General features: G+C 34.1%; 1 protein-coding gene across 2 annotated transcripts; it reads right to left on the reverse strand.

Moving 5' to 3' along the window:
- Window positions 1-2127: 2127 nt before the first annotated feature.
- LOC143612415 (peroxisome biogenesis protein 16-like) lies at window positions 2128-6021 on the reverse strand. 2 transcript variants are annotated; one of them, XM_077086405.1, is made up of 8 exons: window positions 5741-6021; window positions 4688-4745; window positions 4305-4530; window positions 3081-3352; window positions 2742-3001; window positions 2587-2654; window positions 2450-2511; window positions 2128-2359 (listed from the first exon to the last, which is right to left on the reverse strand). In XM_077086405.1, exons 3-8 carry the CDS (start codon window positions 4397-4399, stop codon window positions 2298-2300), a joined length of 819 nt encoding a protein of 272 aa, XP_076942520.1. In that variant the 5' UTR covers window positions 4400-4530; window positions 4688-4745; window positions 5741-6021; the 3' UTR covers window positions 2128-2297. The 2 variants fall into 2 exon arrangements, with proteins under 2 accessions (XP_076942520.1, XP_076942526.1); XM_077086411.1 differs by having other exon boundaries at window positions 4672-4745.
- Between the last annotated feature and the right edge of the window lie 6680 nt (window positions 6022-12701).

A 12701-nucleotide genomic window follows, 5' to 3' on the forward strand; every position in this document is an offset into this window, starting at 1 on the left:
ACATATTAGTAAAAGATTTTGTAATATTAATTGAAAACTAAGTTTGCAAATACATACCAGCTTTAAACTGTATTACATTAAGTTTCCGAAAATCTCTTTGTAAACAGCTTTATTTAATTTTTTTTAAATGTTCATAATTGTTCTAAAGAACGTTTTTTTCTTTTTTTCTTTTAGAGTGTTTTTTATAAATAATTTTCAGAGATATCTATATTTTTATAGCATTTTTCATGTCATTTCTTAATGAATAAATAAATAAAACTTAAAGAATATTCGGTTTGATCACCATTCACCGGCTCTTCTTCTTTCTTCAAGAGTAAATTAAATCGTTAACAATGTGGTTATTAATTGGAATAAATAGACTTAATCATGGAGTTAATTGCATTAATTTGAATAAATAGATTTAAATGAAACAGAAACTTAAAAAGAAAGACATACATTTGACAAGATGGTTATTAATTGGAATAAATAGACTTAATCATGAAGTTAATTGCTTAATTTGAATAAATAGATTTAGTTGTAGAATTAATTGAATTAAATTGGAATGTTGATTTTAATTTAGTGGATTAAAAATAATTGTGAATGTGGAAATTATTGATATGGAAATGTGATTACCAGGGCCGTCTCCGAGGATTTGAATACCTCGGCCGAGCCGAAATAAAAAGGCCCATAGCCTTAACGAGTAAAAAAATATATAAGTTAATTTTTTTAAACGAGGTTTAATGTTATAACAATAAACATTGAAAAATATATTATTAAAAAAAATACCGTAATAACTAACGATTAACCAATGATTTGTAAAACTCTCCTAACATTGAAAAAAAAATAGCTTGGTCCTTAGTGGCAAGCTTGGTCAACCGTGGAGGGGTCTGGTGGTTAACAACGAACCAAAGATAAAGGAACCGAAGAAGGAAGGAAGGAACCAAAGATAAATTTTAATTATTTTGCATCGGGTTTTTATTTAATTTTTATAGTTTTTAGTTTTATTTTGGGCCCAATAATTTAAACTTGAATAAATGGATTATGTTTAAAAAAAAATTTGGACCCAATAATTATAAGATGGTAAAGAGCAATTCATATTATCTAAGTTTTATATTTTTAAATGTATATATAAAAAATATAAAATATAGATACAAAAAGTTTTGGCCTCTAAAAATTGCGTGCCCCGACCGACTGTCCGACCGGCTCCACCCTCCAGCCGGCCATGGTGATTACATGAAATCCTATGTGGATAGGCTAGAATAAAGACATGTGGAGAGAATCAACTTGCTTTAATATATTAGTAAGAGTTAGAACACAACCATAGAGTCTACACACATTTCTTATGTCGGTTATTACACTTTGGTTCTTTAACTTTTAAAAGTTGACAAAACCTGATGCAAAATTTTTGAGATGTTACAACAACGAATCGAAATTTCTAAATGAGGGGCACCGGGTTTAGGCAAGGTTTGACAATATGGAATGGAGGTCACCGTAACAATGACTCTCACCCCAACACCATCACACTTTTACAAAATATAAAGGAGGCTACTATTCAAACACCACCCGCATAAGCGTACGTCAGTGTGTTTGTCACATCATATAGGCTGCAATGTCGCATGACTTTGTCAATGGTTACATTAGTCTTTCTTTTTTTTTCTTTTTTTTTTGTCAATCAAATACATCATATTAGCAGTATGATTTCCCCTCATACGACCCATATTAGATTTTTGGCTTGTCCTATACTCCTATGGGCCCCGTGACCATTTTTTACTTATCATACGACTAGTATGGACCCGTATATAGCACATTAATGGTGTCTGGATGGTGTGTCGATGGTGTTCCTTGACGAGACGTTTTGGAGGCTCGATCAAAGGAGGGAGTTTTGTTCGACTCACTTTATCATAGCAAACCCTAAATAATATCTTAACCATAGAATTCCTTGAGCACCTAATAATACCAAACCACTAGTTGCAATCGTGGACATTGGTCATACCGATCGGTAACAATCCTTAAAACTTAGTCGGCAACCCGTATACCCACCAAGTAATTGATCACAATATCATGCACGGATCGCTTATATTCATGGGTGGTACCGAGCAGGGATGACAATGGGTCAGATACAAATGATGTTCGAGCATCATATATGAAGATAAACAAGTGCCCAATGATTACCTTAAACTTAGTTAACGAAACATTATTATTATTCCAAAAACGTGCTATCTTCCAACTTCATGAAAAAATTGCATGCATATCAAACTTCTAATGAAACTTGAAGTTTGGAAAACATTAACTTACCATTTTTTTTGGGTCTATTTTGATCAAGAACCCGACATGTATGTGTAACGCGTTTGAGCTCCAACCAAAAGCTCGATCAGCTTCGCTGCAAAAACAACAAAACGAAAAATCTTAAAAACACAGTATCAACAAAATTTGAGAAGAGAAAGAATGTTCTTATTTTAACCGTTGTTACCTGTAAGAAACCCGATAATAGGTACATGTTCCAATGTTTTCTCGGCACCTTCTAGTCTTTGACTGAAAAAAAGTCAACCAATAATTAAGTCAAAGTCAATATGTTTTCTAATAGAAAACCGAATTTACAAAATGTACCGTGTGTATTTTTCAAAACACGGGTCTCTCATAAGGTAAAGCGCCAACAAAAGTTTTCGTCTTCTCAACTGTATTTTATTCAAATTACACATGTCAATTGTCTAAAATACCCTTTACAATTAAAATGGGAAAAATAAATAATTAAAGCATTTTACCTCATCATTCTCGGGGTCAGATAGACGAAGCTTCCGGTCTTGTTGACCGGTCAACAACATAGTCGATGAGCTCATCCCAACGAGGTCAATGATCAACGAGACAAACCAAGGAAGCCATGACTGGGACCCGTATTTTCTTATTAGTAAAACATAAACAAGCGGTCTTGCTATAAACATTACCTCCCCAAATAATAATAATCCCCCGGGAACACCTTTCTCAGATAGAAAACTCGAAAGTGTTGGTCTTTTTACGTCAGTTTCTGTAGCCATTTAACCTTAAAATCAGCAAATAAAAAATGTGAAAAAAAATAAAAAAAAATGTTTAAAGTTTAAACTTACCGGGAAGCGGCATAATTGCACGTTGATGATGTTCGGCTCTGCGAAACCATGTTGGATCAGAAATCATTCTAGCATTTTCACCGAATCTATTCATTGCAGATAGAGCCCTTCCTTCAGGTGTGAAATGACCGTTTCGCCCCTGATGCAATAAACGTCCATGGGTCGGCGGTTGGTTTGCATTGTTTGCAGCTTTTTCATCATTTATCGTCTCACCTCCTTGTAAAAGCATTTTGTACCCACTATTTCTCAATAAAGCTAGTCTAGCTAGTACCCTGATTAACATGTTGACATTATAAAGTCAAACCGTCCGCTTTTCAACTTTAAAATTTTACATGAATTTTCATGATTCTTAAAAAATTTCGTGAATAATATATAGGCATGTAAATGAACCAAACATCCGACGAACCATTCGGCGGGAAGTTCATTTATGTTCACCCGTTTAATAAATGAATGAACATGAACAAAGAATTCCGTTCAATAAGCTTAACGAATGAACATCAAGAGAGGCCGCGTTCGTTCAATTGCATTCGTGAAAGTTCGGTAATGTGTTTGCTTAGGTTCGCTCGTTAATGTTTGTTTACCTTTGTTCACTTACGTTCGTCCACTTATGTTCGATTAAGTGATTACGTCTATCCAGTTTGGATACGTTCGTTTACATATATGTGTTCGTTTATTAGAATTATGCTACTACTATTTTTATCTATTTATTTATTTCTATTACTATTTTTATATAATTATGTTTATGACTACTCTGCCAAGCTTTTTTTGGATATTATGTGGTGTACTTCCGGATTTATAGGGTAATTTTGTGTTTAGTGATTATTATTATCAAATTAATATATGTTCGTTTGTGTTCGTTAGCGTCCATTAGTGTCAGGTTAAGTTTGTGTGTGTCCGTTTGCGTCCATTTGCAAAATTAATGAACGAACACAAACAGGCTCAGTTCCTTAACGAACGAACACGGATTTGAAGTTTCGTTTGGTATAGCGTTCATGAAGTGTCCGGTTGTCCGACAAAAGATTAACGGGCGAACACGAACAAGGTCTCATCCGGTTCGGTTCGTTTATAGCCCTAATAATATACATTGTATAAGAACTTTACTGAAAGAAAGATTTTGAAGGTAAAATTATGAAGAATATGCATAAATTTTGAGTCTTGAAAGTTTAAGACTTGACTTGTGAAAGTAAAAGGTTGACTATTGAAAAAAAAATAGTCGATACTTACTTTGTGGCCTCTGTGACAGCAATGAAGTTCCATTTATTATCATCACCATAGAATTGTTGTGCCATAACTTCAACCAAAGACTCCACATCTTTCATTAAAGTCTAAAACAAAGAGTACGGAAAAAACGATCCGTCCGGAGGTCTCGTGTGCATTTGAGCTGGGTTCATTGGAGTCGTTTCGATTATATGTTCGTTGACAGATGTCACGATACCCAATATTGACGTTACTACATAAAAAACATTTAATAAAATGTTAGAAATAATCCACTATTGACTTTTAGATGTTGTGTATTTATATTTTACTTGTGTATATCAAGATTTTTAAAAGGTGATAAAACTATTTTGTAACAAGCGAAAGTAAATGTTACCAAAATATCACAAAACCTGCTTCTGGTATGATTTCTGACTCGGCAAATCTCTCAGGAAGAAGCCATGTCAATCCCTGAATATTTAACAAAATATAACTAATAAATCAACAATTTGCATTATCACGATTATCGAAGAGAGATCGTGTGCTTAAAGCCTGGATTAATTAGGCAGGTTTAGAGGTAGAGGTGTATAAAATCAGTTTATTTGAAAAACCGGTTTGGGTTATAAACCGAATCAGGTTGATCAACAAGTAATATAAACCGGTTTGGGCAAAACCGGTTTAGGAGGAAACATGTTCAAAGCTATCAAATCGATTCGGTTCAGGTTATAAACCAGTTCGGGGGGGGGGGGGGGGGAGGGGGGGGGGAAGCCAGTTTTTCTTTTTTTCAAATCGGGTCCAAAACAGTTTCAGTCATTACGAGCTGGCATACAAACCTGCGGGTTCGGTTGGGTCCAAACCGGTTTGTCCAAACAGGTTCTTTTAGTGAACTTGACCAGGTCAGAGAAACTGGCTTACCGGTCCCATATTGGTTTTTTGTACATCTCTATTTAGAGGTGTACAAATCGATTAACGGGCCCAAACCGGTTTAGGAGGAAAGATGTTTGAACCTATCAAATCGATATGGTCCGGGTTATAAACCGGTCTGCCCGTCTGTGCCAAAAAAAAAAACAAACTAATCTGGTCAGGGCTTAAATCAAGTCTCCTAAGTACAAACTAGTATACGAACTGCCGGTCTGGGTTGGGTTGGAAACCAGTATCAAGGCAGTTCCGTAACAAGTTTACCGAACCGATTTTTTGGCAATATCTAGGCAGGTTTACAGTTATCTCAATAATCAGTATCAGTTATCTTATTCTTACATCTTTCACCAAATGTGATTATTTTTAAGTACCCTAAATAATCAGAACACAAAATCATAATCAAGTCAATCAAACAAACACTGAATAACACACACTATTCATCAATCAATTCATCAATTCCCAATTTACTAAAGTAACAATAAATCAAGAAACCTAATAAAACACAAGCAAATTAATAATATAATAATAATAAAATTGAGTGGGCTTACATTAGCAAGAGACTCTAAGGAATGAACATACTCCTTATTCCTCCGAACCCATCTCTTATAAGCTTCCATAGCTTCCAAATCAACTGAATTTGGGTTTGATTTGAATTGAATTGAATTTACAAGTCAAAACCCTCACTCAAGAAAGTCAAAGTCTGAGTCTTTTTGGCAAATGAATTGCATATAAATTCAAGAAAGAATCTGGGTAAGAAACCCACAAGAAGGAAGCACACAAAGTTGGAAGCTTTAATGGAGTTTTGGTCAATTTGGATCAAATCATGGGGAAAATAAGGAAAAATAATATCATGTTATAATATTAGCTCTAATTATATTATTGAAATGATAATTGATCTTTATTATATCTAAAAGACAAGAGAGTGAAGAAATATATGTGAATTGTTAATTCTACCGGGGGTAGTTCACTTCGTTACAAATACATTCTATTTATAAGGCAAAAACTACTGTGCAAAAAGTAAATTACCGACAATCTAAACTATTGATGAACATTTCAATAGTTTGACAATTGTGAATAAAACGTGTGAATAAAGATGTTTGACAATTGTGTCATCCACCATTCACCAATAATTCATGTTCGTGTGAATAAAGGTGTTTGACAATTGTGTCATCCACCATTCACCAATAATTCATAACACTCCCCCTTGGATGACACCATTTCAAAACGTCGGGGTCTTGAAGAACTGCCTCATTAAAAACCTTGCTAAAGAAAAACCCAATGGGAAAAAACTTTAGCTAAGGGAAAAAGAGTGCAGTATATAGCTCCCCCTCAAATTGCAGGTCGTTACATTGTTCGTACATGGCGCATGCCAATATCATGAACATGTTTCCTGAATGTTGCTGTGGGAAGTGCTTTTGTGAAAAGATCAGCTGAGTTGTTGCTGGACTGGACATATCTCATTTCAACCTGATTGTCTTTAATAAGGTCTCGAGTATACTCAAAGTATCTTGGTGGTATATGCTTTGTTCTGTCACTTTTGATATATCCTTCCTTCATTTGCGAGACACAAGCTGCATTATCTTCATAGATAGGAGTTGGAATTCGATCTTTCTCTAGTCCACAAGAAATCAATATGTGTCGTGACATAGATCTTAACCATACACATTCTCTTGAAGCTTCATGCAATGCAATGACTTCAGCATGATTTGAAGATGTTGCAATGAGTGTTTGTTTCTGAGAACGCCATGAAATCGCAGTTCCTCCATTCTTAAATACATATCCAGTTTGAGATTTTGCTTTATGGGGATCAGATAAATAACCTGCATCTGCATAACCGACTAACCCTTCTTTTGAATTGTTAGGATAAAATAAACCTAAATCAACAGTTCCTTTTAAATAGCGAAAAATATGTTTAATGCCATTCCAATGTCTTTTAGTAGGGGATGAACTGAATCTTGCCAATAAATTAACTGCAAAAGAAATGTCAGGTCTTGTACAGTTAGTAAGATACATAAGTGCTCCAATTGCACTGAGGTATGGTATTTCGGGACCAAGAATCTCTTCATTATCTTCGCAAGGACGAAATGGATCATTGTCAACATTGAGTGATCTAACAACCATCGGTGTGCTTAAAGGATTTGCTTTGTCCATATTGAAACGTTTTAAGAGTTTCTCAGTATAAGTTGACTGATGCACAAGTATCCCATTATGCGTATGCTCAATTTGTAAACCAAGACAATATTTGGTTTTTCCAAGATCTTTCATTTCGAATTCTTTCTTTAAAAGAGCAATTGCTTCATTAATTTCTTTTTGTGTCCCAATTAAATTTAGATCGTCAACATACACAACTATGATCACATATCCTGATGTTGTCTTCTTGATGAAGACATATGTACAAATAAGATTATTCGTGTATCCTTTGCTTATCAAATAATCACTCAAACGATTGTACCACATCCTTCCAGATTGTTTCAGTCCATACAAGGATCTTTGTAATTTGATGGAATACATTTCCTTAGGCTTTGAGCTTATTGCATCGGGGAGTTTAAATCCTTCGGGAATTTTCATATAGATGTCACTATCTAGTGATCCATACAAGTAAGCTGTGACAACATCCATAAGGCGCATCTCTAAATTTTTAGAGACTGCTAAGCTGATTAAATATCTAAACGTAATAGCATCCATGACAGGAGAATACGTTTCTTCATAGTCAATTCCTGGCCTCTGAGAAAAACCTTGAGCTACAAGTCTTGCTTTATATCTTGTAACTTCATTTTTCTCATTTCGTTTTCTCAAAAAAACCCATTTATATCCTACATGTTTCATTGACTTTGGTGTAATGACAATAGGTCCAAAAACCTTTCGATTGTTTAGTGAGTTTAATTCAGCTTGCATAGCATCTTTCCATTTGTTCCAATCTTGTCGATTTTTACAATCATCTACAGATTTTGGTTCAGGGTCATCATTTTCTTCCATGATATCGCTTGCCACAGAATAAGAAAATATATCATCAATATTTTCCATTTCATCTCGATCCCACATTATATGTGATTTACCATAGTTTATTGACAATTCTTTATTGGAATCATTTATTTCTTTCTGAGGAAATGTTATATCATTTATTCTTTCCTGAGGGAAGGTTTTGTCAATCATTCCTTCCTTAGGGTCAGTATCCTTCTCAGAACCCTTTCTTTTTCGAGGATTTTTATCCTTTGAACCGATTGGCCTTCCACGTTTTAAACGTTTTTGAGATTCATGAGGCGCATTATTATGGTTTTGCTTGCTTGGAATCTCAACTCGAGCTGGAGCATTAGCAGCTGGTATATGAGATTTAGTGACCCTGTTTATATCAGTAAATGCATCAGGTAACTGATTTGCAATTTCTTGTAGATGTATTATTTTTTGAACCTCTGTCTCACTTTGTTTTGATCTTGGGTCTAGGTGTAACAATGATGGCACACACCATGATATATCTCTTTCTTGCTTTTTCATTTCTCCCCCTAATGCTGGGAACATTGTCTCGTTAAAATGACAATCAGCAAAACGTGCTGTAAATACATCACCTGTTAAAGGTTCAAGGTATCTTATGATGGAAGATGTTTCATATCCAACATATATTCCCAACCTTCTTTGGGGACCCATTTTTGTGCGTTGTGGTGGTGCAATAGGAACATACACAGCACAACCAAAAATTCTAAGATGAGAGATATTTGGCTCATTTCCAGAAACAAGTTGTGTGGGAGAGTATTTATGATTTGCACTTGGTCTCATGCGGATTAATGATCCAGCATGCATAATTGCATGACCCCAAATAGAAACAGGGAGTTTTGTCCTCATTATTAATGGTCTAGCTATTAGCTGAAGGCGTTGATCAACGACTTGGCTAAGCCATTTTGTGTGTGTACATGAGCAACAGGGTGTTCTACAACAATTCCCACAGACATGCAATAATCATCAAAAGCATGTGATGTAAATTCTCCCGCATTATCAAGCCTTACTCTTTTAATGGTATAATCCGGAAAATGTGCACGTAATTTGATGATTTGAGCAAGAAATTTTGCAAAAGCAACATTACGAGTCGATAATAAAGAGATATTAGACCATCTGCTGGATGCGTCTATTAAGACCATGAAGTATCTAAATGGTCCACATGATGGACCATTTGGTCCACATATGTCACCTTGAATTCTTTCAAGAAACATTGGTGTTTCTTTATCGACTTTTAATGGCGAAGGCCTTGTAATTAATTTTCCAAGAGAACAAGATGTACATTGAGGCATTTTATCTATTTTATGGATCTTTTGACCTTTCAGTGGATGCCCATGTGTATTTTCAATGATCCTTTTCATCATTGTGGATCCTGGATGGCCTAATCTGTCATGCCATAAGTTTATGATACCAGAATCGCAACAATTTTCTTTGACTGCCATATGTGCTTGAGGCACATTTATATATGTATAATGCAAACCAGAATGGAGCATTGGCAATTTTTCCAATATTTGATCTTTGCTCATGATATGCAAATATTTTTCATTACTAACAGTCCTTGACTGAGTATCATATCCATTATGATATATGTTTCTGAAACTCAACAAATTTCTTGTTGATTTTGGGGAAAATAAAGCATTTTCTATTTTGAGCTTTGTACCATTTGGTAATGCTAAATTAGCTTTTCCCACTCCTTCTATCAAGTTTGTAGGACCTGATATTGTATTGATAATCCCTTTTGTTGGTTTCAGTTCATAAAAATATTTTTTAGATCTAAGTATAGTATGCGTGGCTCCACTATCCGCTATACATATATCTTCTTCATTTGTTTGATCTTGTGCTCCGGTGATTTTCATTTTAAATCTTGAAAAATATTAAGAGAAAAAAAAATAAGTGTATAACGAAGACATATGATATTTTAATAAGAACTTTAATTGAAACACAAGTAGTACATGGAAGAGAAACTACATAATTAAAGATAATGAGAACACACTTAATAATTGCATCTAATTATAGTAGTCAAGCAACTTTGTTTCAAAGTTCCATCCCAAAGTCTTCAACGCTCAGCTCAGCATTGATATTATTAAAGTTATCAACATAGTTCACTTCTTTCTCTTTTCCTTTTAGAGAGGCTTGGTACAGTTCACACAGATGTGGAGCTGTGCGACAAGCCTTTGCCCAGTGGTTTGTACTTCCACATCTAAAACATGAAGTGCCATTGTTTTCGGACCTACCAGCTTCATTCCATTTATTTTGGTGGTTGGAATTAGTATTGTGTGGGACATGATAATTATTGGCTCTCTGGTTACGACCACGACCACGGCCACGACCACGACCGTAAGAGTTATTGTTCCATTTGAATGGATGCTTACGATCATTAAAATGCCTTTTGTCAAAATGACCACATCCACGTCCACGGCCTCGTCCTCGACTTTGTTCCCATTTATGATCAGAATTTTTATGAGAACTTTTGTGAGCAACATGTGCTTCTGGTATTGCTAATGAACCCGTGGGACGAGATTGATGATTTTTCATCAATAATTCATTATTTTTCTCGGCTACAAGGAGTAATGCATTTAGATCAGAGTATCTCTTAAAATTCTGCAAACGATAATGTGTTTGCAAGTTTATATTTGATGCATGAAACGTGGAGAAAGTTTTCTCTAACTTTTCTTCCTCTGTTACGGGATACCCACAAAATTCTAGCTTTGAACAAATTCGGTATAAAGCAGAGGTGTAATTACCCTCTTAAAATCTTGGAACCTAAGACTGTTCCATTCATCTCTAGAAGTAGGAAGTAAAACTTCCTTTAGATGACCGAATCTGCTTTTCAAATCTTCCCATATCATATATGGGTTATCATAATTAAAATACTCATGCTGTAGCAATTCATCAATATGTTTATGGATGAAAACATCAGCTCTTGCTTTATCCTGGTCAGAGCAATCATTGTATTCTTGGATTGCGTCTAACACATCCATAGATTTTAAATGTCTTTTGACATTTGCTGTCCAAGACATATAATTTTCTCCAAAAATGTTGAGTGCTGGGAATTCGAGTTTTGCTATATTTGACATTTTGTTGCTAAACATAATAGAGCAAATAATAAGATAAATATTAGAATCCATATATATCAATCAACAATGAGATACAATACATTGGTAGAGCTATAAACATATAAAAGAAAAAGAACATGCCGAACTCTTCACATGGGAGATTAAAAATTAGAATGAGAAGTAGTATAAGCATTATAGTGACCAACATCAAAACCGGGTGAATCATTTTGAGAATTTTATCTTGGATAAATTTAATAAGAAGAATGTTTGTTGTAAATGAAATGGGGTTAATGATTGGTTATTTATAGTGGAGGTTTATAACCCATTTATAACGGTTATATTACCGTTTATAACGGTAATATTACCGTTTGTGTGTGTGTGTGTGTATATAATATATAATATTAATTATTTTAAAGTAAGATAATAAATAAGATATTAAATACAGTTTATTTTATAAAATATATATATAATTAGTATGCACAATAATAATAATAGAATTGTTAGTGTAAATAAATCTAACTTCTAAAATAGTTATCAAATTTTAATAACAATGTTTATACACATTATTGCTATTACTCAGTATATTAGTTAGTATATGTATATGCATAGATATATATCTAATGTACATAATTAAAGAAGTGTTTATGATGCTTATGTAGATACCTTTGTGTCTATTACCTTTCTTGGTTAGGATATAAGCGGCTCGTGCTGATAACGAGTTATAATATTAGCTCTAATTATAACAAGATTATTGAAATGATAATTGATCTTTATTATATCTAAGAGACAAGAAAGTGAAGAAATATATGTGAATTGTTAATTCTACCTGGGGTAGTTCACTTCGTTACAAATACATTCTATTTATAAGGCAAAAACTACTGTGCAAAAAGTAAATTACCGACAATCTAAACTATTGATGAACATTTCAATAGTTTGACAATTGTGAATAAAACGTGTGAATAAAGATGTTTGACAATTGTGTCATCCACCATTCACCAATAATTCATGTTCGTGTGAATAAAGGTGTTTGACAATTGTGTCATCCACCATTCACCAATAATTCATAACATATCATGGATATATGATATTATTATACACTTTAGGTGATTTATGACGTATGCATAATAAGATTATTGTTGTACTTATTTATGGAAAAATAAAATTTAGAGGTCTCCTATTTAACGTGGGAAAGTATGTTCGATTCTTATTTGGGCTAGTTCATAGATATATAGGTGAAAAGGTGAATCAGTGGTTTAATCCCAGATTCGAACCCGTATGTGGGCGAGGTTTTACAAAGGGAGTAGGCTCTTAAGGTGGTCGAGGAGTCAACCTTGGACATATCCACGAAAGGGTAGGTTTACACGTGAGATTCTTAGCCATTCGAAAAAAATATAATGGAATGGTTGGTTTGAAGTTTTAAATCGGACCAAACTATTTAATAGTCAACTAAACCGTCTGACTTGTT

The sequence above is a fragment of the Bidens hawaiensis genome, unplaced genomic scaffold (assembly GCF_021521415.1).
Source record: "Bidens hawaiensis isolate Kalapana, Puna unplaced genomic scaffold, B.hawaiensis_p1.1 tig00002236_1, whole genome shotgun sequence".
Classification (NCBI taxonomy): Eukaryota; Viridiplantae; Streptophyta; class Magnoliopsida; order Asterales; family Asteraceae; genus Bidens; species Bidens hawaiensis.